Source organism: Pipra filicauda, unplaced genomic scaffold (assembly GCF_003945595.2).
Source record: "Pipra filicauda isolate LSUMZ 115617 unplaced genomic scaffold, ASM394559v2 scaffold6_size6359152_pilon, whole genome shotgun sequence".
NCBI lineage: Eukaryota > Metazoa > Chordata > Aves > Passeriformes > Pipridae > Pipra > Pipra filicauda.
The window spans coordinates 5335617-5359477 of NW_024104865.1; the positions used below are offsets into that span (position 1 = coordinate 5335617).

Sequence of the window (23861 nt, forward strand, 5' to 3'; positions counted from 1 at the left end):
GGCCTGCGGGGCGGGGCCAGGGCGGGGCTGCCGCCGCTCTCCCCTCGCGGAGCTGCGAGCTGTGCCCGTGCCTCGGTCCGCGGCCGCTCCTGTGGCGCCCGGAGACCCGCGGAGGGAAGGCATCGCGGGAGGAGATCGCGGGAGGAGATCGCGGGAGGAGATCGCGCCAAGGATCGCGCCAAGGATCGCGCCAAGGATCGCGCCAAGGATCGCACCGCGGCCGCCGGAGCAGGCGGAACATCAGCGGCTGCGGCCGCCGCTGGCGGCGGAACAGAAGCGGCGCGGTGCGCGTTCCGCCGCGGGCCCGGGAGCAGCGGACCCGCCGGGGTGGCGGAAAGGTGAGGCGGCGGCGGTGCGGGGTCTGTCGGTCACGAAGCGGGAGGGGCCGAGGCGGCCGCTCTGCGGGGACAGGCCGCGGCCGCTGGTGTCCCTGTGCCAGCCTCGCCCCTGCCCGCCGGGGTCGGGAGAGTGGGCGGGATCCCTGCCGGTGCTCGGGCCGCGGCTGAAGCCGAGGCGTCGCACTGCCGGGCGGTGGGTCGTGGTGGCGCTTCACCGGCGAGCTGCTGAAGACTTGCCATAGATGGGCAAGTCTTCAGCAAAAGTAAAGGGAAAAAGTAAAATGTATTAAAATTCGCCGTTTATCTCCTCCTTGATACTCGGGGGAAACAAGGACAGCAGCCAGGATTTCCTGTTCGGGAACTTTTCTCCAGTCTTCCCGAATGCGTGATGGAGCGAAATGTGAATTCCTTCACTGCAACTTTAGCCCACGGTGCACAATATAATTGGAGTGTGAGAACAGCAATAGTGGATTTTACCGTGGGTAAAGGGAGGCATGTAGCGAATATATATGTGGAATGCCAGTATAGGTGGGGTTCTCCATTCTTAAAAGCTCAGAGAAATTGAACACATTTGACGTAATTTTTGGATTTATTCTGTGGCATTAAAAAAATAAAAGAAAAACCAAAAACCTGTCTAACTTTATGAGTCAGAGGTAACAACCTCTGTACAGAGCATTGAATGTTGAGGCTCTTCTTTATGACTTAGAGAATAGCAATGTTGCATAGCTGTTCCTACCAACAGTGATACAGGGAGAAGGAAAGAGAAGTTTTTCAGAATTTTTCCAAAGCTTTATTTAAAAAACCACCTTATTGATTTGCAGTCTTTCATGCTCATTTTTTCAGTCTTGGCAATCGTCTCTGTACATTGATGGGGGCAAGGAGCTGGATGAGGCATGTAGGATGGCTGCTGCAGGACTTCCTATCTGGAAAGTCTTGTCATCTGACTGTTAAATGAGACTGTCATTCTGGTGGCAGCAGGGTCTGCCTGTTGTGAATTTGTGGGTTTCTTGCAGGGGATAATACTTTGTCTATCAACTTTTAGAAACCTTCTTGGATTGCTTTTGCTGGTGTTGCTCACGACACCTGAACTTATTTACAGTGGAAGAGAAGAACAGGAATTATTTTTTTTTTATTTTCAGTTTTATTTGCAGTGTTTTACCTGGGTTTTCTTATTTCCCTAGGGATTTCACATTGTGGGAGGAGGGTGGAAGTCAAGAAATAAACTAGAGCTCTGAGGAAGTGTAATTATTGATGGTTTTTTTCATTCCTGTTTCCAATGACTTAGATTTCTAGTTAACACCAAGTTTAAAAATTAAATTTCACAAAGCATCCTATATGCAATTTTTTTTAACCTTTTCTTTTTTGTATTAAAGGCGAAGCTCAGCTACGGGTAACTACAGTAAGACAGCTCTGGATTTTGTTCTTAAATAATTTCCAACCCAATAATTGCCTTATTGGAAGTGAATTCTTCGGGTTTACCAATATGACTATGATGTTGCTGAACAGTGCTTCCTTACGTGGTGGATGCTGCAGGCACGAAACTTTGCTCCAGTTGCTTGGACCTCTCCTGAGCCATTCAAAACTGTACAGCAGCTACAGGAGGCCAGGGGCAGAGCCTGAGAAAAAAACATTGTGGCAGAATGCTGATTTCAGCTTAAAGAAGGGTTTTGATGTCTTAAAGACTCAGCTAAGCTTACTGAAGGAGGAAACCCAAAATCACTTAGTAGGACCTGAAGGCCGTCCATTAAGTCAGTACCTGTTGGAACAGACGAGGGTGTTGTGGCAGTTTCGGAGCCAAGAAGATTTAAATAAATGGGTTATTTCCTCTGATGTAGAGATTGGAGGGAAAAGTGAAGTTTACCTCAAATTGGGTAGGAATAACCAGGGTGCTCTGCTGTACGGAACCCTCAATACGGAAGCACCTCGTGATGGGGAGACAAAATACAGTGGATATTGTAGTATGAGAGCTAAACCACGACTGGTAAGTACAGCTCCATGTTTGCACAGCTTTGTGACTGAATCTGAGGGCATGTTTGTGTAATCCCTGTGCTAGCAAGTAGCCTGCTGTTTACTACAGTTGAAACTGATTAGATATTCTTTCAGGGATGTCATTGCTGCTGTATTCTTTGACCTGGAAGGAATGTAAAATTTTTCTTGGATTTTGTTTTCCTTTCTTAGAAAAGGAATAATATGTGTTTGATCATTTACTTATATGCCATAGAAAGACCTGTTTGCAGCATCCTTGCAAATAGAGGATCTATAATTATAGAATCATTAAGGTTGGAAAGGACCTCCAAGATCACTGAGTCTAAATGAATCTTTATATCCAGAATTAGTATGATTAAATTAGATGTCTCTTTAAATTTGAAGTTAATTGAATGTGTCATAAGCAAAAAATTTCTGGGCTTTGTCTTGGTCTCTTCGTCAAACTTGGTTAGGGTGAACAAGCTCATCTTTTTTTCTCACAGGAACAGAAAAGAATGCTTTGAATGGAACTTTTAAAGGTCTGTCTCCTACTGTACATCAGAAAAAGGGAGACACAGATCTTTGATAGCTCAGAATTGAGCAAAATAGAACCAGAAATGGATGTGCTTGTTATTGACACTGCTTGTTTCATTGCTTATTTCTAAGTACCTTTAAAAGCAAAGGAACATTTTGACTCAGTGTCTAAAATCCTTAACTGTTTAGTTTGTTCTGTTTGTGTTTTGGCACAGCTGCACAGGTAAGATAATTTCTGGGCCAGAATCTTGAAGAGAAGAACATATCAGCAAAAAACATATCAGTGGCAAAATCAGTGGGTAAATGAGAAACAGAAGAAAACCAATTACAATGGTGACAGCGGGTCAGACGAGTGGAACAACAAGTGGAATCTTGTCTGAATTAAATTCTCATGACTGCTACTGATTTGTGCAAATGTGACCTCCTAATTCTGAAGTAGTGAAGTGTATCAGTCCATCTTTATAAGGCAGTTTGAAATTGGAGGGTGAAAACATAAATACAAAGACTCTTCTTTATTTAAGTAGAAAGGCTAAAAACTGTCAAAACCATAAAATCAAATAGCTACAGACCTTGTATTAATATATTGATGATCTAGTCATACTGTTACCTACAAGATGAGTTAGTAGAAGGATAGTCAATATGTAACCCATAGTAGTGCTGTAAAATAAAGGGGAAACATCTGAATTTTTGGTGCTACTTTTGACTTCATTTAAGCAATTCTGGTCAAGAATAACCCTGACCTTTGCTCTAAGTGACCTCAGTGTAACTCTCTTGGATCTGCCTGTATGCAAATGGCAACAAAGATGCAGATCTCTGGAAAAAATGCAGTTGAGAATTAGACATGCTTGCAGTTGGTATCATTTTGCACAATTAATGAAAAAAAAGTGTTGGAAAACATTAAATGCTCCCAGTGCTTATGTTAGTCTTCAATTGGGAGGTTATTCCAGGGGATAAATTATCCCACTTCTTCAATTTCCTGTCATCATCTCTGAATAATCTAGAACTGACCACAGAATATTAAACTTAATGAACTACATTAAACTTAATGAACTATGTAACTACTGATCCATCACTGTAGCATTTGTATACTTGCCTGGTGGGGAATTCAGTCCTAGGAAGGTCTGATTTCCGATACTTAAAAGATTGTGGCTTATAATTGAAAGCATTAGTCCTCAGGGTGGTAATATTGTAATTTGTGGGCTCTCTAATACAGTGCTGAAGGAAATCAAGTGAGCTCAGCATCCAGTGTGATGAAAGAATAATCTAAAATTTTCATAATAATGAGGGCAGTGATCAAAGCAACAGTGCTCTATTCTTCGTAATAAACGTTTCCCTTATTAAGGAGAAATAATTCTATTTATTAATAATTTGTAGGGATCTTTTAGAAGGAAGAAGTATTATGACTGGTCAAACTTCAACAGTTTGTATTTACGTGTCCGTGGTGATGGCAGACCTTGGATGGTAAACATTTATACAGACCCTTACTTCTCTCATCAGAAGGATGACCTCTACAACTACTTCATGTTCACCCGAGGAGGCCCATACTGGGAGGAAATAAAGGTAAACTGATGAGTCTTTCAAACTAATAAAACTGTCTTGGGGTCCTGGCCGAAATACTGTGGAAGGGGAATTCTTTCAACAGTCACAGTTTATTTCTATTGCTGTCCATTCAATGTATTTGTTATACAACAGATACGTGCCTTTGGCTTGGAAGTTCCCAAAATTGGATTGTGGGAGGGCCTGCTGTGTCAGTTGTATTAAAGATTTCATCCACTATATGTTCGCTTAAATGCCTGCTGTTGGCTATTACTGAAGTATTAGGATAGATATAGCAGTTGAAGCTTAGCAGGTGTTGCCATGAATATTCTCTGTGATAACCCTTTTATCTATAATACAAATGGGCATAGGCTGGTGTAGGATTTGTTCCCTGTGACAGGATTTGCTTAATCCGCAGCCTTGCTGGAGTCAATCAGAGACTCAGAGGTGTGGTTTGTCATTTGTGACCCTTGAACCTGTGACCCTTGAATCTGTGACACAAAATAATATTTTTAAAAAGCGTGAGTTGCAGCTCTTTTCTGATGCGACTTGGGGACCTTTCGTAATTGGCTGATGACAATGATAAGGAGGTTTGCACATCCTTACGAATTGGCTTTGAGTGCTTCATAATACCATTGTCCAAACATACGGGAACAGCCCACTGTTTCACGGATGAGGAGTCAGGAGGATGAAAGTCAGTGTGTCATTGCTGGCTTGGTTGTTTTCCTCTCACCCTCACCAGCCAGCCCTCCTTTCTTGCTCCCACTGCATTCAAAGTAATTTCTACATTATTCTGAATTGCTTTGCTGGAGTACCGATGTCTCAGTACGAAGTTTGCACTATGAAATCCACAGCCTGGGTACACGGGAGCTGCCAATGTGCACACATGCCAGACTTTTCAATAATTTCTGGTTTATGTTGACATGTTATTGGAAGGAGATATTCTCCTTTACATCTCCAAGGAGATGTAAACAGCCACCTTCTGTGCTGTAGCCCCTCGCTGTGTCCTAACAGGGTAACACCCTGCTGGATGGCTACAGCCACTGCAGAACAGGATGGCCCGGCGCTGGCTGCGACTGGCCGTTTGAAAGAGTTAATGTTGGCACGTTTCTTTGTGCCAGTTTTATCTACCCAACTAATGCTGATACCAGCTGTAGCAGTGATATTTTTTTTTTTTAACTAAGACAGGCTTTTTTATTTCCTTGAGTGTCTGTTTTATGTACTGGTGAAACTAAAGTCTTGTTTTGTTGTGTGTATGTCAGATTCCGTTCTCCAAATTCTTTCTCTCCAGTCGGGGAAGAGTCCAGGATAGCCAGCATCCTATCTGGCTAGACAAGGCAAGTTTTCTATAAGTTTTCTCTGTCTGAAATTTCATTTGAAAAGGCAGTATGAGGAACACACAACTGCTCTGTAAGAAACTCAGAACTTCCTTTAAGATCATATTGGCATGATATAGATAATGTAAAAATCCTTCAATATTTCTGAATTTAAAATTGAAGGGCCTCTTCTTCTTATAAGGTATTTTCTTGTGTGCTTGCCTTTGCACTTAAATTATCCTACTTTGTGATAGCAGTGTCAGTTTACTTCATAGGTGCTCAAAAAATATTTTAAGAAGATTTATATAACCAAGAAACAACTCACAATGCACTTAGCTTTTCAACAATTTTTTTTTGTGTGTGTGTGTGTTTAGTGATCAATGTGACTAAGCAATCTCAAATACTGGTTGGCACGGTACTGCCAAAAGTAGTAGAAGTATCATAAATTTTCTTTATGATACAGAAGACTGTCAAGGATATCATATTGTGGTATCATTTATCTGAGGATGTACTATATCAGTGACCTTGACACGAACCGTAAACTGATGTGTTTATAGGCTATTTTGGTTTTTTTTTCAGGCTTTCTAGTCTAAGTAAATGCATTGAGTATTTTTATTTATTTCTCAAAATGGGTAGACTGATTCAGAGGAAACATGATGAAAAAATTGTTTCTGAATCTTTTTTTTCTTTTAAAATTCAGTGATCCTCCTGTATGTAATTGAGGGCAGCTTAATAGCCAAATACCCAGTGACCACCAAAAGGGAAACAAACAATGTTAGAAATATATATGGGAAGAAAATAAAAGGGCCATTACTTGAATCAGTGTTAGTCACCTGAAATGTGCATTCAGTTCCTAATTGCCTTAATGAAAAAAAAACCAAAAAATTTGAGGGTAATTCAGTGATGGACAGCATGAAAACAATCTGCTTTAAAACAGAAGTTGAGGCTGTAGAAAGCAAGTATGAATGATCTGAAGAAGGTAGATCAGCTACAAGAAAAAAATATGCATTATTGAAGAAAGTTGTTACAAAAGGCCTATGTTTAAATATGGCCACTGAAGAATTTGTCAGTATTTGAAATATACAGTCATTCAAAGTGGTAAATGAAAACATAGGGTTGTATATGGGGTGTTTAAAAATATTTACTAGGAGTTAAAGGGACTAAACAATACTTGATCTAAGCATCCTACACTTTATTTTTGTTCATGGTTCTTATGCATAGTATTTCACAGTAAAAATTATGCACTTGCAGTGTAATTTTACACACATATTTTAAAGAAACCCAAAAAGCAAGGAAGCAAGGTGATGGCAATTTATGAAATCGTGATGTCTTGGTCACACACAGAATCCCACAGAATATTTGGAGTTGGAAGGGATTCATAAGGATCATGGAGTCCAACTCTTAAGTGAACGGCCCTCAGGGTACTACTATATGTTTTCCTAGGAACCAGGGAAGGCAGGAAATAATTGTTAAATAGGAATAAGAAAGCAGGGAACAGCCAAGGTATCTAGGGCCTGCAAAGGAATAGATTCTTCAGATCAAAGAGTTTAGGTGCCTCCAGTAGTCATCTGCAATGTGAATTGGAAAGATGGAGCTTTAAAACTCTCCAGGCTTCAGAAGCCAAGAGGCTGTTTGTAGAGCTGGCTAGGAGGGTAGAATTTAAAGCATTAGAATAGTCCAAGAGGAATGTCAATGCATTTAATTTATTTAGTTTTGTTCTATTGTTTATTTGACATACATTTGCAATATATGTTTAGACTTGGACAATTATTCATCTGACACAACATTATTTTCCTGAATGTACAGCAGTTCTTAAAATCATGGCACTGCTCAGACCTGCACTTCTAGCAGGGCTTCAGGGCAGCTCGAGTTCAGGAGGTGGCCTGCACTGGTGACTCAATTTACCATAGAACTGTTAACACTGGAGTCTCTGAAAAGTGTTTCATAACATATAAGACCTGAGGGAGCTTTTGGGCAAGCCACAGGCTAATAGAAATCATGCCTGAGCCACACAGATTTTTAGGGAAGTTACTGCAGTTAGAATAATTCTATTTTTTTAAATGGGAGTAGTGGTGGAGAACATTAGGGAAAGGAATAAACAATGTTCTTATTTTTAAGAACATTATTCTAATTGGGAAACAGTGGGTAAGAACCTTGTGTTACTATTAAACTCAGTATTTAAGTTTCATGCTTTTTAACACATCTGGTTTAGTATGATCCTTTCTGTCCTTAATTAGATCTTTATCTTTCCAACTCACAAAAGAATTGTACCTGACTTTATAAGAAAATGTGTTTATAAACCCAGTCATGATGAAACTGGCCATACAGAGCGGTAGAAAGACAAATGTGAATCCATTTCCTACAGGAGTCTGTATTAAAAATGGGGAAGTGTTCAAGCCTTAAGAAAGGCTGTTGCATTTTGAACAAATACCAGTTTAAAATAAATGGCCATGACTTGTTTGTAAAGTATGGAGTGAGAGGTACAATTGGGTTTGACTGTAACATTATAAATACTGTTCTATGTGTCTTTTAATTAGATTAGTACCCTTGGATTCACAATCGGAGATAAAGTAGATGGTCCGTTCCAGCTGGAGATAGATTTTATTGGCTTGTTAAATGACAGAGCTCATACAGAAGAATTTGCCTATGAAATGTATGACAAGAATACTCCAGTCTAAGGTGGGCTGGTCTCCTTTGGGACATTCTTCAGATATTTGGTTCATTTTTATAAAATACTTCTTAACATGTGGCTTATAACAACTTGAAGATCCTCTGTAAACTTTAAAGAGATAAGTGCCTGAAGTGTGACACCACTGGCATCTTGAAGCTTCCAAATACAGAATCCTGGAAAGACTGTACAGACATTTACTGCACATAGCCTGAGGGGAGTTGTGATGTGTTCTTACGAAGTAGTAACTCTTCCCTGGGTAAGTTTTAGCTTCCATCCTGACCCTTACTAAAATAAAAAGTATTTCATGAGTTTGTTGCAGTTATTTTTTTGTACACCACTTTCATTTTATACATTACATGGTTTGCTGACAGTTGTAAAACACTTGAACCTGCTAGTTTTAAACCAAAAAAAAGTCTGATGAGAATTTATCCCCTGAGGACTGGTGCTTAAGTGTGACTCAGCTGCTGAAATTTACAAACGGCAGCACCAGAAGTGGAAAAGACTGAAGTATTGCAACCTTTAGCTTTGACTCCTCGGGATAGCTAAAAAAAGAAAAATCTGCTGCTGCCAAGATTGAAACAGTAGCTATGCCGCAGGCTTGGGTTTTCCTTTAGAGCTCGTGAGGATAATCCTACAGCGTTACAGAGCTAAGGTTGTTGGAGAGAAGTAATGCTCTAAGGGAGGGTTGGGAGGAAATCCCCAGCACTGTCTGCTCCCTGAGGAGTCACAGCTTGGTTTGAGTAGCACCATTACAGGGCAGAGCAGCTCACACTTCTGATATGTGCAATTAGCCTAACTCACCTCTGGTGCAAGAAGTCACAGCCTCAGCTGCTGGCACAGAAGCTCAATACCTCCTTTTTTCCAAGAAGTTTAATTTTCAGTAATTCAAGAAACACTTTACAAAATAAGTGCTGAATGGTCTTGTTTCAGCTGTCACAAATTTAGTCTAACCAAGCACTGACCTTCTCCACTTAATATATATATACTAAATATATATAAAGTATATTTTTGAAATATATTTTACAAATATTAAATGTACCTGTGTTTTATATGGGAGTGACCACAATAAAGCAAGCTGAAACAATATCTTGTACTATCATTTTCCTTTTGCACAGAATTCAACAGCTTAAGTGCAAAAGAGGAGCGAGGGTTATTATTTCTAAAGATACCAGACCAAACATGCTTTCATGAAGTGGTAGGCAGGCTGGTTGGTAAGGAAAACATGACACAATGAAAGACATGGAGTAGTAAATACAAGTGTGAACAAAACTACTGCTACACTAAGGAAGCAGTTATAGATAGTACACTAGATGATATAACCATTGAAAACACGATATATACAAAATATTTTCTTCCCCATTAACTTCATTAAAAAAATTGCTTGTTCTTGACATGGCAACATATATTTGATAGGACACTAAATTCAGTGAAACATTTATTTGGTCAATATCTGAGATTACAACTGGTAAATTACTCTTCCAGTTCTATCCATAACAAATCCAGAAAGCTTTTCTATGTATTTTTTAAAAGTAAAAACAACAACTGCTTTTAAATCTAAGGTATTGAATGTGCTCCAACACTACTACGATCTCTTTTAAGCATCACAGGGATGAAAAGCAAAAGAATTTTGTTAGCATTGCTATTTACTATAGAAAGGAACAAAACAACCTTAACTGTTCAAAGCATTCAGTTGGTAATTTGTAAATTCTCAGTTGTGACTTTTTTTAAAATAAGATAGCTTATAATTACGTTATGCTGCAAGCTTTTAGTTTTCCAGAGAGTTTGCATATTTTTCTTCTTTGAAATTCTCTACTATGCCGTAAGCATGCAATTAGAAATGCTGAATAATTGCTGTAACTTTTAGAGAATTTAAGGATTGATCTGGAGAATAGGTATCTCCCATTCCTGTAATTTACAAGTGGAACATTTTGATGCTTGCTATCCAAAGCCTGCATTCTAGCAGGCAACAAATGCATGCTGGTGCAGAAGTCTGTTCTGCAGGGAGGCTTCTTGAGCATCTTTTTTTCACTTACATTTTCTTCTTTAACATGTTCATTTAAATTAGTTGAAACACTATGAAGCAACAAGAGAGAGGTCTAAGCTCCTGAAAGTCTAGAACTCTCATCTCACTGGAGAAGTTGATCACAGAAATATTATGCTCAGATACAAGGTCTCATGAATTGCTCTCTGGATTCCGCTAGCTGATAGCAACCTGAACCATACAGACAGCACAATTATTTACATGACAGGACCGGTATTTACAGTGATTTCTTAGATACTTCTTATTCATCCTAACACACAGATACTCCTCTACGGTTTCCGAGAGCCTGAGCCTTTTTCTTTTTTCTCTCTTGCTCATGTTTCTCACGCCTTTCTTCCCTAAAGGGGAAAAAGAAGAGAGATGGACCATATCAAGTTATATTAAAGCTAGAGACACAAGCAACCAAAGGAATCTGAAACTGACTGGGGCTTAATACTATTTTTATCAGTGTGCTGCATTTGCCATAGCTAGAGAGAACAGTACCGTTTGGGACTGAACACACATTCAGGCTAATACTTCTTAGACATAAAGGTCTAACAGTCAAGGTAGCAACATGTCTGTTGCCAGCTTCTTCCAAGGTGAAGGTAAATCTCCAAACACTAGAACTGATAACTGTCATGGAAAATAAAGTCTAACAAATTCAGAGCAGCCATCCTTGCTGGCCTTCCTGATATTGAACAGTCATTGGAAACCAAAATAGCTTTAATACGAAAGGATTGTTTCCTGCACTGTATATTTAAATCTCAAGAAGAATGAGTCATATTATTTTAAGTAACACTACTCATACAAAGACTAGTGGTGTACAAACCTTGTCTGGAGATGCGGCTGTTTGTAATCTTTCTTACGTGAAGAGATATTGCTACCACCAGACTTATTGAGGACAGTGTTTTCTTTAAATTCTCCCCACGGTTTTAGTCGTCCTACAATTTAGGGGCAAAAAGAGAAACTACTTTACTAGTTTTGTAACTGTGTGTTTAACTTCTTATCATGAATTTTATCCTAGCTAGCCTGTTTTTCGCTGTTTGACTTGAAGATGAAATGCATTTTCAAGCTGCATTATCAGTTTCACCAGCCCATTCCCTACAAGTAGTCCTTCTAAAAGTAGAAAAAGATGACTGCACTTAGAACTCACCACACAGAGTTCAGCTTCTCAAATAGTGCACTTCAAAAAAAAAAAAAGTCTAATTATGTAAGGAATGTTTCCTATTTCTTGTACATAACATCATTCAGTGGAACACAAGGATGCTTATTCTTGTATTGATGGGCTTTTAGTCATAAAGTCTTAATCTTCAGTAGCAAAGCTCTTGAAGCATATGTTATGTAGAAATCTAACATCAGTCCACAGACTGTGTGGGAATCCAGAGAGAAAGGAAAAGGGACAGGAAAAGAGACTATAAACTTTGGTATCACAATTTGTATCAATGCCTCCCTGAGTACTCCCTGCCAGCAGCTGAGTCTAAGGGGTGTGACCAACAGGAGCTGCAAAGGATCACAGTACCTTTATGTGGCTGATACCGAAGTGGCCTCGAGAGACTTGCTTTGAGATCAAATGTCTTTTTTGCGCTTGGGGGTTCTGCAGATTGAGCTCCAAACTTGAAGGGAGTGATAACTACAAAAGGCGTCACAATATTGTTATTATAGTAACAAGAGAAATGCTGTACACACAAAAGTTGGGAAGTGCCTGTGAAGACCATCTTACAATTATCAAGACCAAAGAGCCATTAAATGCTACTGTCTGCTACCTCTAACAATAGAATTGCACAAATACAGCTTGCCTGAAATAGGGAGTTTCCAGGTTTGGAGAGGGCAAGAGTTGCAGAGTACTAGCCTTTTTGGTATGATTATACTATCCAAGAGCATATGCAGCTTCATCTGTTTTGCTAATACTTCTGAGCAAATTGTGTTTCCTAGTCTCTATGTGGAACTGGGTGGCTTTTCACATTAAACAAAGAAGCATTCCTTTGGAACAGATCAGCTTCAGATCAGCATGGAGCTTTGTTTTCCCCTTAAAAACATTAATATTGTTACAGAGCAAACCAAGAAGCTCTGGGTTCTTGGCCTGTGCCAATAGGCCAGTGATACTAAGGATATCAATGGCTAGATAGTGGAGCTGTGCTGGTGCAAAGATTCTTAGCAATCAGAAGACTTACAGTTTTTCTAAGTTTTAGTTTGGGAGTTAATCAGAGTTTCTGAGGCTGGTTGTCCTAAAACACAGCTAAAAGCCTAAGGCATGCTAACTCCACAAGGAGAATGAGATCTCTGAGAAGGCATTGGGAACTCCTGTCACCACAGACAGGGTCTCCCTGTATCTGCAATATCAGTCTTTTGCTATGTAGTCCCTAAAGGTCTAGATGATTTACTATCCTGTTTTCTATAGGTAGCCAGGCACCGTATGTTTACGTCTTGGCACCCAACCATTTTACTCAAGCCACTGGAAAACAAATGAAACAAAACACTGCAGTTTCTAAAGAACCAGTCATAAAATAGAGAATTAAATTAAGACCTAGGACTACATGACATTGTGTTATTAAAAATTTATATAATAATTCACTATGACAAAAGTCTTGATCTGAAAGAGCCAAATATTCACCATCCACTTTACCCTTTGGTGCAGCCAGATCATTATTTCCCTTGCTGTTTTTCTGACTTATTGGTTTGCAGTTCTTTTGAGTGTCAGGTGTGCAAATCTCCTGCATGTATGGAGACATTCGAGATGGAGTCTTGGTAAGAGAGCGTTTGTGCTCATTATCTTTTGTGGCTTCTGAGAACCTGAAAATAGTTAGAAATATGAAGACAAATTTAGTCACCTACAAGGAATGTAAGCAACGTGCCAGAATACAGAAAGTTCTGCATTCTGCTTTTCTTACATATATAAGATATTCTTGCATATATAAGATATTCACAGCTTATGTATCAACTGCACTAAAATGCCTTCCTGGTATAACAGTTTTCAAGTTATGAGCCATCATCAATAGCAGTAAAGGATATTAGGAATTACAAAGAACTCGATCGCTTGTTATTTTGGAGAGCAAATGTATTTGGATGCCATAAGACAGTAGATTTCTTCACCAATAGATATGATTTACTTTATATTTGGATTCTGTAGTAAAGCATTACATGTCACTATTGTTAGTTTTAAAATCCAAATTAAGAAAGAATATTAACAGAATGCTGCAACTCAAAGATCTACAAGATGAAGCTCAAAATTTTAGTCAGAACACACGTTACTTGCATACCAAGATGCACGTGCATGCTGCATGCATATGTGTATATACACATTTTTCATGTGTATGTGTGAATACACATGTATGTGTACACATACATAAGAAAGAAAATTCAAAATCTTGCACGCATGAAGTAACACCCTTATCAAAAAGGTACTGAGAATAAGCTAAAAGCCTGCAAGATTTGGAAAGACAGTGAGTATATGTTGAAGAAGGCTATGTTTTGTGGGCTAGCAAGTTTATGATGAAGTACAGCTTGCAAGATCCACCTCAGTGCATCTTTGGATCAATGGATTACATATTGCTAAGCATCAACGAGGGCTGCAGTGGAGACAAAGATCATCCAATAAGACACTAGAGGGGGAATGGTTACTTTTTTCATTTGTTGTTATTTACTGAAATCAAAAAGAGGACTTTTAAAGTAGAAACAAAGCTAGTAAGTTTATAAACTTGATTTTGACCTTTGAACAGCAAAAGACCTGCATTCCAGTCACATAATTCTATATTATCAGTTATCAATATTAGAAGTTGCATTGTCTGACTTCACAATAACAACACCACATACACTTTATTCAGGGACAAAAAGCCCCAGCAGCTTTTTGCCCCAGCATTGGCATGCAAAAGTTGAAAAGTGAAGGTCATCAGAGAAATGGACAGTAACACAACCAAGACCTGAGAACAACCATGTATTGTTAGCAAGGGAGAATGTCTAATCAGAACTTCAGTCACTGTGGAAAGTTTAGTAAAATGATTAAAGTCAGAATTCGTATAATAGTTAAAAATCAACTAAGGAATAGTACAGACAAGGACTCACTAAAAAGAAAACCAAGAAAAAGGACATTTGTCAATGCAATACCATAAAGTCTGTCCTTTTGATTCCTTCTTTTAAAAGGTTTCTTGATTAAGACTTCAGTAAATTTTATTAGCTTATTAATAATTTTTCTGATAACAAGTTCACGAAACAAACATTAATAGAGAATTAGATTACTGTGGAGGAATAATGACATACACATGATGTTTTAAAAGGAAACGAGATAAGATAGTAGCATTGAGTATGAGTTCATTCATTTAGCAATTCCTCATGACTTACTAGTATGAACTTAGTTCCCATCTGCTAGAAACAATCTGCTTATAGTAGTCAATCACAAGACAATCCCTGCTGTGACAGTGAGAGGGAGGGGAAATAGAGGACAAAAGGAAGTGAGTAGATAAAAACCCTAAATGCTGAGTCCATTGCAAGACTCACCTGGAGTACTGAATACAGTTCTGATTAAGAAATCTCAAAGATAAATTAATTTAGATATAACAGACACCAATAGGTTGTCTGACAAAATGGAAAACCTAACACAGTAAGAAAAATAATTTGCTTGCCTGGTTTAGCAAAATGGAAGCTGAGATGTGAGATTCTGCTGTCAACAGACATAAAAACGAAGAAGGAAGATAGTAACAGCACAGTAAGGCTTAAGCCAGCCATAATGCTAGGCTAAAAGTTAGTAATCAGAATTAGTCTTGCACAGTTCATGTTTAGAATAGAAATAATATAGTAAAATCACAGTCAGTGTTAATTATTTCATGTGTATTGTATCAAATGGCTTGCTGTTAGTTTTGTTTTGTTCTTTTTACCTGACATTCATTTTGGATGTTGAAAGAACATAAGGATTAAATGAAGATTTCTGGGATAAAATACTCCGATTTGCAGCATTCAGGGAATTGCGTGGTGAGCGCCGAAGGTTACCAGGAGTGCAGGTGGTAGAGAATCTACCTCTTACAGGATTTGGGCTGAATAAAAGTGCTTTGCCACTGGTTCGTTTCTAGGGAAAAATCAAATAATGAGTTACCAGACTCTGCTAAAAATTTATCTGAAAAGCAGTCAAGAGGAAAATACACAGCGAATCATAAGCATAGCCTCTTCAGTTTTTTTCCCTTTTCTCTCTTTAAACGCATATTTTAAACATAAATAGTTTTATTGTTTTTAAACTGATCCTGATCCGAAAACACATACCTTAGAACTGTTATATGGAGTTCCTTTTCTGATGCTTTTAAGGGATGTTCAGCACCTGCCAACAGTAATCTGTCTCAAGTATGCATTGATACATGTATGCCATAAAGAAACGTAGTGCTCAGGAGTTTCAGTGTTACTGTTTTGATATGGACTTGGCAGTGCTAGGATAATGGTTGGAGTCGACAATCTTAAAGGTCTTTTCCAACCTGAACAATTCCATATCCATTGACATATTTATATATTCATTGATGCATTACTGTCACTTCTCTAGGGTCTGCCACACTTGCAAGAGGCCCTGTTAGCAGCTTTGACCCATGCGAGGGTTAAATGTAAGAAGTGAGTGTCAGGGACATTAAGAACAATATATATTGCATATATTTCAAAGGAGAGTTATATGCAGCCATTGGACAATAGTTCTTTAAGGCACAAAAGACGAAATGAATATTTAATTCCTGCTCTTTGAAAGACAGCCTATCCCTTTGAGTTAAGTTCCACAGCAATTCAAACAGTTGTAAACAAAAGCTCCAGGAGATCTTCCACAGAAGTAGTTGTGACATAATTATTTTAACTCCAAACAAACAAGTTATTTGTTGGTTCCTATAGCTATACACTGTTAATATATAAAAAGTTATATAACATATGTATTTGAAGTGCTGAGGCCTGAACAACAGGCCCTGAGCCAGAGCTGACCTCTAGATGAACCTTCCAACCTAATGTTATATTTAGTTATGTATCTGCTTATTAGCCAAAATTCTGTATAATCATTAGTAAAATATATAGTATGATAAGACTACATCTGTGTAGACATGTATGCTTGTTAGTAAGATATAGGTATCTGCTTATTAGCGAAGATTTCTATCTATTCATTAATGAAATATGAATGTATCTATGCTTCTGAATTTAGAGACTCGTCAAGGCCATGGAAGTAGATGGCTGGCCTTGTTCAACATTAAATAGTACAAATTGACTCCCTTGATTTTTCTCTGAGCCCTGGCCAGGCTTTGGATGAAACCCCAGGAGATAAGAAATTCAGATGTTTTTCCGCACTAAGCAGTGATGTAAGCATGTTTGTTTACCAGTATAAAAGCTTTTTTCACGAGCCCTTTTCACAGTGAAGATGGAAGCCTCACCTACGAGTAGACGCACTGCGTAGGATTTCCCAGTTACCGGGAGTGGTTCTCCAACCCTTCGCTGCAATTGGGGCTCCCCAGCTGACATGTGGATCTGGATGATGTTGCATTAAAGGGTAACTGGTGATGTATCTTTCTCAATCACTATACACACTCTTTGTAGTAATGATCAGGTGCATTGCCAAGCTTATCCTTTTGTAATTCTTTGCTGTTTTGAACTACAGTAAATTTATACACTTGTTCTTTAAAGTTCGTGTCTGTGTCTCTTGTGCTGTCTCTCGTCTCTTGGCAAAACAATGTTATATACAAATAACTATATATAATTAATTATATGGAACTAAGTTAAATTTCATTCATCATAACATTCTGCTGTTTGTTCACGTGACCAGATACTTACTGCTCTAAAGAGACTCTAAGACAGAGACAGTCTTACAGAGAGGCCCTGGAAATAAATGAATATGGGAACAACAGATATCCTCCTCTGTTATCAGTTACCTTGACTGTGCTGAGCGAACTGGTACAGTTTTCATGCCTTTTTTTTTTTCTCTCCATGTAGTCAGCAATAGATTCCAAGTTCTTGAAGTGAGCCTCGTGCAACTTTTTAAAGTCTAAGAAAGAAGATTCACAGATCTAATATGCTCTAAGGAAGTTTAATACTTAATAGGAGAATTTTGCAACACCTATTGTTAAGGTCTCAAAGAAAAAGTATCCCTCTGCATACACACCTGGCCAAACAGAACGAAAAAGAACCTATTTCACCAGCTATGTGACCAGTTACCTGGTGCATGCTCCAGAGAATGATAGAATCACAGAACGGTTTTGGTTAGAAGAGACCTTTAAAGATCATCTAACCCCCACATTCTGCAGTTAAAGAGAACAGTAAGTACTTCTAAATTTAAACTAATGAATGCATTTTAAGAAGTGATGAAAATAAACTAATACATAGTAATACAGCAGAACAGTAGTATTTATAAAGTGAAAAATAAACAAGCAGGAGTAATAGCATGTCTTCCTGCTCTTTGAAAATCATTAATGCAAGTATTATATCCAAAAGACATCAAAATGTTCAGTAACAGTTTTATAATATACATGCCAGTCATTTACTACTTTGAATTTACAAGTTGGAATAAGTACCTTAAAATGTAACCTTTGGGAAATTTTTTTGTTTGATTTTTAAAGAGAGGATGTTCTCTTCTTTGAGCAAAAATAGAAATCTGAGTTATAAAAAACTAAGTCAAGTCTCCCTTTACACACATTAAAACACATCTATTTCTAAAGATGGTAGGTTATCTTACTTGGTGTAGTAGCTTTCATCCCTGTTTTTGCAGACCTAGATGCATGGCCTACAGATAAAGGGGTCTTCCCTCCTGCATGATGAGCATCACCTGGTACAGTAAGATTGAACAAAATCATTAGAACTCCTGGAAAACATTTTAAAGTCATCACAATGGTTTTAAAAGAATTTGTTCCAAAACACACCTTATCTCCTCAAAGTGGGTTCAGGTTTTGAGAAATAAAAAGAGCTGGAATATGTCTTAAGTCTCTCCAAAGTGTTTTAATTGGTTTGTCAGTAATAGCATGTCTTGACAAACTACAAGCCCAGCATGAATCTTACAGTCCTGTGAGGTTAGTATCTTATGACAATAAAGTATTTTACAGTGAAAGTTAAAAAGAGAACTGTGCTTGTGGTAAGCAAAAGCAACTTTTAAATTCACAGGTCTTCATCTATGGTTTTTAAATGTTGATAATAAAGAAGAAATACCTTTTGCCCAGCTTTTCTGCCACTGCCTTATATACATACAGAGAGTCTGAGTTCTTCTTTTTCTCTCTGCTCTCAAGTATATTATTAAGCTCATGTTCACATTTTACTGATTAATTAAAAAAAAAAAATCAGGTAAAGACTTCACATCAAGTTCAGCATTTGCATATAAAAAGCAAACATTTGTTTTTCTGTTCCTTCACATCCCCTTAAAAGTAAACATGGATGACCCTAATATATTGAAAGAAATCCTCATTAGAAGAAAATAATCGGGTGTTGTTGAAAATAATTGTTGAAAAATCACCTTATTAACATTAAATGCAGACATAGTATTCGCCTGTAACAACTCTCGCTCTGAAATTACTGGGAGAAAAACCCAAACCAAGCAAAGAAAACCACAAAAAAAAGCCCCAAAACACAAAAACACAACATAGAAAGTAGTACAGACACTTATAACTACGGTTACAGGAAGATATGAGTACTGTACCAGCTGTCAGGATGAATGCTGCCTCAACCCAAGCATCCTCCACAATACTCTATTGCTTCTGTTTTTAAAAATAACCTTCATTGAAAATCCTACTAAGCTAGTTTCAAAATTATAAGTGGTCTCCCATAAGATTGTCCTTATAAATTCTACTGAACAGCAAGAATATCCATAATCCAGCTTACAGACTATACACATAGCCTAACCAGAGCAAATAAAGGTATATATATCTTAATTTATTGGTATTGTGGATCTGTCAAGTATCAGATTGATTAGACGAACTCATTTCTTCCTGTCAGCTGCATACACAACGGAGTGGGGGATAAATTAATTAATATTTGCAGTGGTATCATGTTTGAAGGACTAAAAAAACCACCAGATGGAAAAATGATGCACTGGAATATAGATACAGTTAGGTAGTTCAAACCAATTATAAAGGATTCTGTCTGTACGTTCTTTTCTACTAATTTTACTCCTGGGAAAAACAAGATAAAACTGTTCATCTGTAGGAAAAGATAAATGAAGCCTTAGGAAGCAAGCTCTCCTTTCCTTACCAGCTGTTAAAGGAGCCAAGTAACAACCTCAGGGATATTCCAAAAGGCACTGATCCTTTCGGAAGTGCAAGACTCAAATGCACTCAGACCTTTCAGAACTCCTTCACTGAAAACATCAGGTCCAGAGTTCTGAAGTCAAAGCCAGCAGAATTGCTACAGTGCAGAATTTGTGGGTTTATGTAACAATATGTAGAAAAAAAAACAGACATATTTTCTTCTGCTATCCCCAAATAAAGTACTAATCACCAGACATGCCACAAAAATCTTCATAACAAAATAAAATGTACTTTTTGGTTATTTTAAGTAGTACAAATTATTAAAGTTGCTTTTTTCAATTTTGTACTTACATTCCTCTCCCCTGATTTTAGTAGAAGTCTTCTTGGCTTGTTTCTTCTGACCAGTACCCATCCCTGCATTCTCAATAGCCCTCTTTTTGGTTACTTGTTTCTTGTTTTGGAATACCTTCTGTCCCTTTTCATGCTCATCCTGAGGCACTTCGTTTTCTTTCATTTCAGAATGCACCTGCAATTTAAACATACTTCATTCAAACAGTTTCTTCCAATTGTTTGTTCCTTTCTGTTCCAAAGAAAGTCTGCTTTTCTGAGAACACTGAATCAGTGGAACAGGTTGCCCAGTGAGTTGCATAGCCTCCATGTCAGGGGTTTTCAACATGAGATTAGATAAAGCCTTAAGCACTGTGGTCTAACCTTACAATTGAGTCTGCTTTGGTTGGGAGACTGAGATTTTCTGAACTCCAACCTGAATTAACCTGTGAAATACTTACCCTGTTACTTCACAAACAGATATATTAGAAAGCTTTCACCTGCACAGCTCCAACATTTTAGTATAAAATTGCCTTTATTGACAAGAAATAATTATTCGCAAGTAAAAATAAATTCACTGGGTATGTTACTTTTCACTGTTGGAGCTTTGGTTACTGTACAATTTTCTAACACTCTTCATTTCCCTCCTTAGGTCAGTAAAAGTCTTTCAGACAGTTTACCCACTCCTTGTAACTCTAGAGAAAAAGAATTCTACGTCCATCTCACCTTGAAACTTCCTCTCCCTCAGTCATACAACACTCACAATAAAAAAAAAAATTGTGAAGTTTAGGCAATGGTGCAACTTCTGATTATTTTTTCTGTATTAAAAAGGTGAGAACAGCCTTATTTTAGATAAATTCTGAAACTACCTTAATATTCAGAATACTATGATGAACTAGGTAAAAGCACCCTTACACTCAAATAAAGTGCTTAGTATAGTATATTTCTTAGAGGAATTTATTTCCTTGAAGCAATGACTAGCAAGTAATGTCTGTTTATTATGGAATAGCACATAGTTAAGGTAGAGAAAAGTAAGTGCTAGAAAGTACATAAGTCCAATACCAGAACATTGCATATGAAATTCTTATATATATATATACACACACACATATATAAATGTATACCATCTCTAAATGGTGGTAAAAAAGAAATCAAATGTGTTTAAATTACGCTCGGAGGAAGGGGAGACAAAACCAAGCAATGCATGTCACCTCTTTCTCATCAGAAAGCACTGGGTTTTCTTCACTGGTATTAGTTTCCTCATGGAAGTTCCTCTTTTTTCTGGTTATTTTCTTTTCTTTGCAATATCTTTTTGTAATAAAACACACTGAATCAGGCACAATTTCCTGATTCCTCAGTTCATCCAATTTGATGGAAGCAGATGCACTCTTTTCAGGATCCTGTAGCAGAAAAATACTATAATGTTGTAGATATCTGACACAAACATGAATTAGATACTCCAGGGACAGTTTCAATTTTATTATTGGAAAAAGTATTTCACACAGAGGAAAAACAGTAGCAAGCATGCCATTTAGCAGCACAGTAATCACGAAACTGGCAATATCTAGATTTCCCTAAACATCAAAGCTCATTGTTTGAGGACTCTCAAAATAAATTCTATGATTGTTTTATTATATTGTATTTTAATAAGATCATAAAAGCCTAATATTTCATATTTGAAATCTAACTTGCATAATGCTGCAACCCTCCCAGACTTGTACGTTTGTGGAACACTCTTCACCAAAAAAAATTTTTAATAAGCTGACAAGGATTACAGCATTCCCTCAAACCTTTAAAGATTTTTAAAGGAAGCATTTAAAGGGAGATACATTTTAGAAAAAGCAGATGCTGAATTGTTTTTTATCAAAACCAAAAAACATCACCACACTCAACAAAATAATTCAGCTTACAAAAAAATTAAAAAAAAAAGTTAAGAAAATAACAGCTTAAGAAATGAATAAAGGAAATAGCACAACTCTATCACTTTCATTACAGTGTTAGTGTAAGTAAATCGTAAGAAATGCAAAATGTTTTCCAATTACTATCTAGACATGCAAAATAAATAAAATATTTTTATATTTGGTACTGACTATTGTCTGGAGCTAAACAGGCAAGAATTGAGATTTGTTCAATGGAAATTAGGTGTTAGTGTTTACAGAGACTAATTTTGTACCAATGCTGAAAAATACATTATTAATTTTTGCACCGTAAAGGAAAACAGCTTTGGGTCATATGGGAGGCCACTTCAAAACTAACATTAGCATACCTATTCTATCGGTATATAAGTACATTAAGGTAAGGGCACCAAGAAGAAAAAGGTATTTCTATTACAGTTCACATCACGGTCAGAACCACCCTCCAGCACACACCCCATCCTACTGGCTATAAATTTAAATTTATATCTCTTAAAAACAATAGCTGATTTATCATCTATTACCATATTTTCTTGTTCTGTTTCTTCGAAGTGTTGCTTCAATGATTCCAACAGTTTATCTGCCTGGAGAGAAATCAAAGCAACTTATGAGCCTAATAGGCCATTAAGTCATCAAACAAAAACCTGCATAAACATAACCAGTGATCTATAAATTGATCAAACAAACAAGCAGAACATTTCCTGAATCCAATGGAATAAGGTGCCTAGGGCTTCATTCAAGGCAAATTAGGGAAAGTGCTTAAGGCCGCAGATATATCATCATGGCTAGGCTTCTCGAAGGAAGATTTGGGAAAGGCTCTATCCACATTTGTTACAAGCACGCTGGTGGCTAATTCTCCACCGAGACACAAAGGCAAATTTCCCTGACTAGGTTTCTTTTGGTCTGTCTGTTTTTCAGACAAGGTTAATTGTTCAAGGATGAATGAGACAGGCTGTTTTAACCAACACTGCACAGCTGAACATGAATTAAAATCATGTTAAAGTTCTGTCTTGTCCATACTACATGCAAAGCACCTTTTGTCCCTTGCATACATTCAGCAGCAACAGCAATAATACAACAACAAAACCACGCCATTGATAATTCGGGCCACAAAAGGCTCTTAAACACCTAGCTGGAAAGATCAGCATAAAATCAAACCCGAACTAGGAGTTTAAGAGCAAAATATCCCAAAACTAAAATTCCAGGAAAAATTCTTAGTCAAGTCAGGACAACAAAGTCCCTCGTCCACCGAAGCCGTGGATTTTCTTCAAGGTTTTGCTTCTCCCGTTGCTGGCAGCGCCTGCCAGGAGAGGCCAGGCCGTGTCACACGTACACCAGGCAGAATATCGGGGAGAGCTTCAACTTCTCTTCCTTAACCGTGGCTGGTAAACGCCCACAAACGCTTCCCTCCCTGAAGGCGCCCTTCTGTCACTGCTCCTCCGACCCGAATCCCAAATAAAACAACCAACTGACCACACCTACGCGCACCGAAGGGGGGGCGGAGAAAGCAGGGGGACAGCGGAGAGAGAGGAGCAGCTGGGCCACCATCGGCCGGGGGCAGGAGAGGCGGGGCAGCCTCCCCTCCTCGGTGACTCCGGACGGCCAGAGCCCCGCGTCGCCCCCTCCCCGAGCGCCTGCCCGAGCCCCGCACGGGAGCGCACGGCCGGGCCGCTTCTCTCGGGACGCACCGCGCGGGCCAGACCGCCACTAGAGCCAGGAGGGGACGGCGGCTGCGGCCTCATACCGAGAGCACCGCCCGCGGGGGCGGGCGAGACACTCGCTGCCCTGGGCTCACGGCCGGGCGGAGGGGGAACCTCATTACCCGGACCTTCCCCCGCCCACCCCTCGCTCTGCTCCCTGGCACCGCTCCCTCCCCGCTGCCCTACTCACGCGGAGGTTGGCCCTCAAGCCGACGGCCTTGGCAAGGCGCTGGAGCTCGACGTATTTCAGCGCCTCCAGGGTGCGGGGCGAGGCGAGCGGCATGGCTGCGGCACCCCCGGCCCGCGCCGCGCGCCCAACCGACAGTGCGCCCGCCCACCCTCGCCGTTCGAACTGCCCGCCGCGCCAGCCC

The 23861-nt window shown here is 38.8% G+C and overlaps 2 protein-coding genes across 3 annotated transcripts; one reads left to right on the forward strand and one right to left on the reverse strand.

The window, feature by feature from the left end:
- Nucleotides 1–28: 28 nt before the first annotated feature.
- Nucleotides 29–17006, forward strand: NDUFAF1 (NADH:ubiquinone oxidoreductase complex assembly factor 1). The gene is made up of 5 exons (XM_027750199.2): nucleotides 29–338; nucleotides 1712–2319; nucleotides 4212–4397; nucleotides 5636–5710; nucleotides 8227–17006. The coding sequence occupies exons 2-5, from the start codon at nucleotides 1822–1824 to the stop codon at nucleotides 8365–8367; spliced, it is 900 nt and encodes a 299-aa protein (XP_027606000.1). The 5' UTR covers nucleotides 29–338; nucleotides 1712–1821; the 3' UTR covers nucleotides 8368–17006.
- Nucleotides 7379–23788, reverse strand: NUSAP1 (nucleolar and spindle associated protein 1). 2 transcript variants are annotated; one of them, XM_027750198.2, is made up of 11 exons: nucleotides 23681–23788; nucleotides 22315–22374; nucleotides 21089–21277; nucleotides 19902–20076; nucleotides 18053–18142; nucleotides 17253–17365; nucleotides 15249–15436; nucleotides 13004–13170; nucleotides 11900–12010; nucleotides 11210–11321; nucleotides 7379–10739 (listed from the first exon to the last, which is right to left on the reverse strand). In XM_027750198.2, the coding sequence occupies exons 1-11, from the start codon at nucleotides 23771–23773 to the stop codon at nucleotides 10652–10654; spliced, it is 1386 nt and encodes a 461-aa protein (XP_027605999.1). In that variant the 5' UTR covers nucleotides 23774–23788; the 3' UTR covers nucleotides 7379–10651. The 2 variants fall into 2 exon arrangements, with proteins under 2 accessions (XP_027605999.1, XP_027605998.1); XM_027750197.2 differs by having other exon boundaries at nucleotides 12992–13170.
- Between the last annotated feature and the right edge of the window lie 73 nt (nucleotides 23789–23861).

Excerpts from the sequence above, each read along its gene's own strand:
- NDUFAF1 (XM_027750199.2), top strand. The coding sequence starts at position 1,822 with ATGACTATGATGTTGCTGAACAGTGCTTCCTTACGTGGTGGATGCTGC. Across the intron at positions 4,398-5,635 it reads CATACTGGGAGGAAATAAAG|ATTCCGTTCTCCAAATTCTT; the intron begins GTAAACTGATGA and ends TGTGTATGTCAG. Across the intron at positions 5,711-8,226 it reads ATCCTATCTGGCTAGACAAG|ATTAGTACCCTTGGATTCAC; the intron begins GCAAGTTTTCTA and ends TCTTTTAATTAG.
- NUSAP1 (XM_027750197.2), bottom strand. The coding sequence starts at position 23,773 with ATGCCGCTCGCCTCGCCCCGCACCCTGGAGGCGCTGAAATACGTCGAG. Across the intron at positions 22,375-23,680 it reads GCTTGAGGGCCAACCTCCGC|GCAGATAAACTGTTGGAATC; the intron begins GTGAGTAGGGCA and ends ATTTCTCTCCAG. Across the intron at positions 17,366-18,052 it reads GATGAAAGCTACTACACCAA|ACTTTAAAAAGTTGCACGAG; the intron begins GTAAGATAACCT and ends CTTCTTTCTTAG.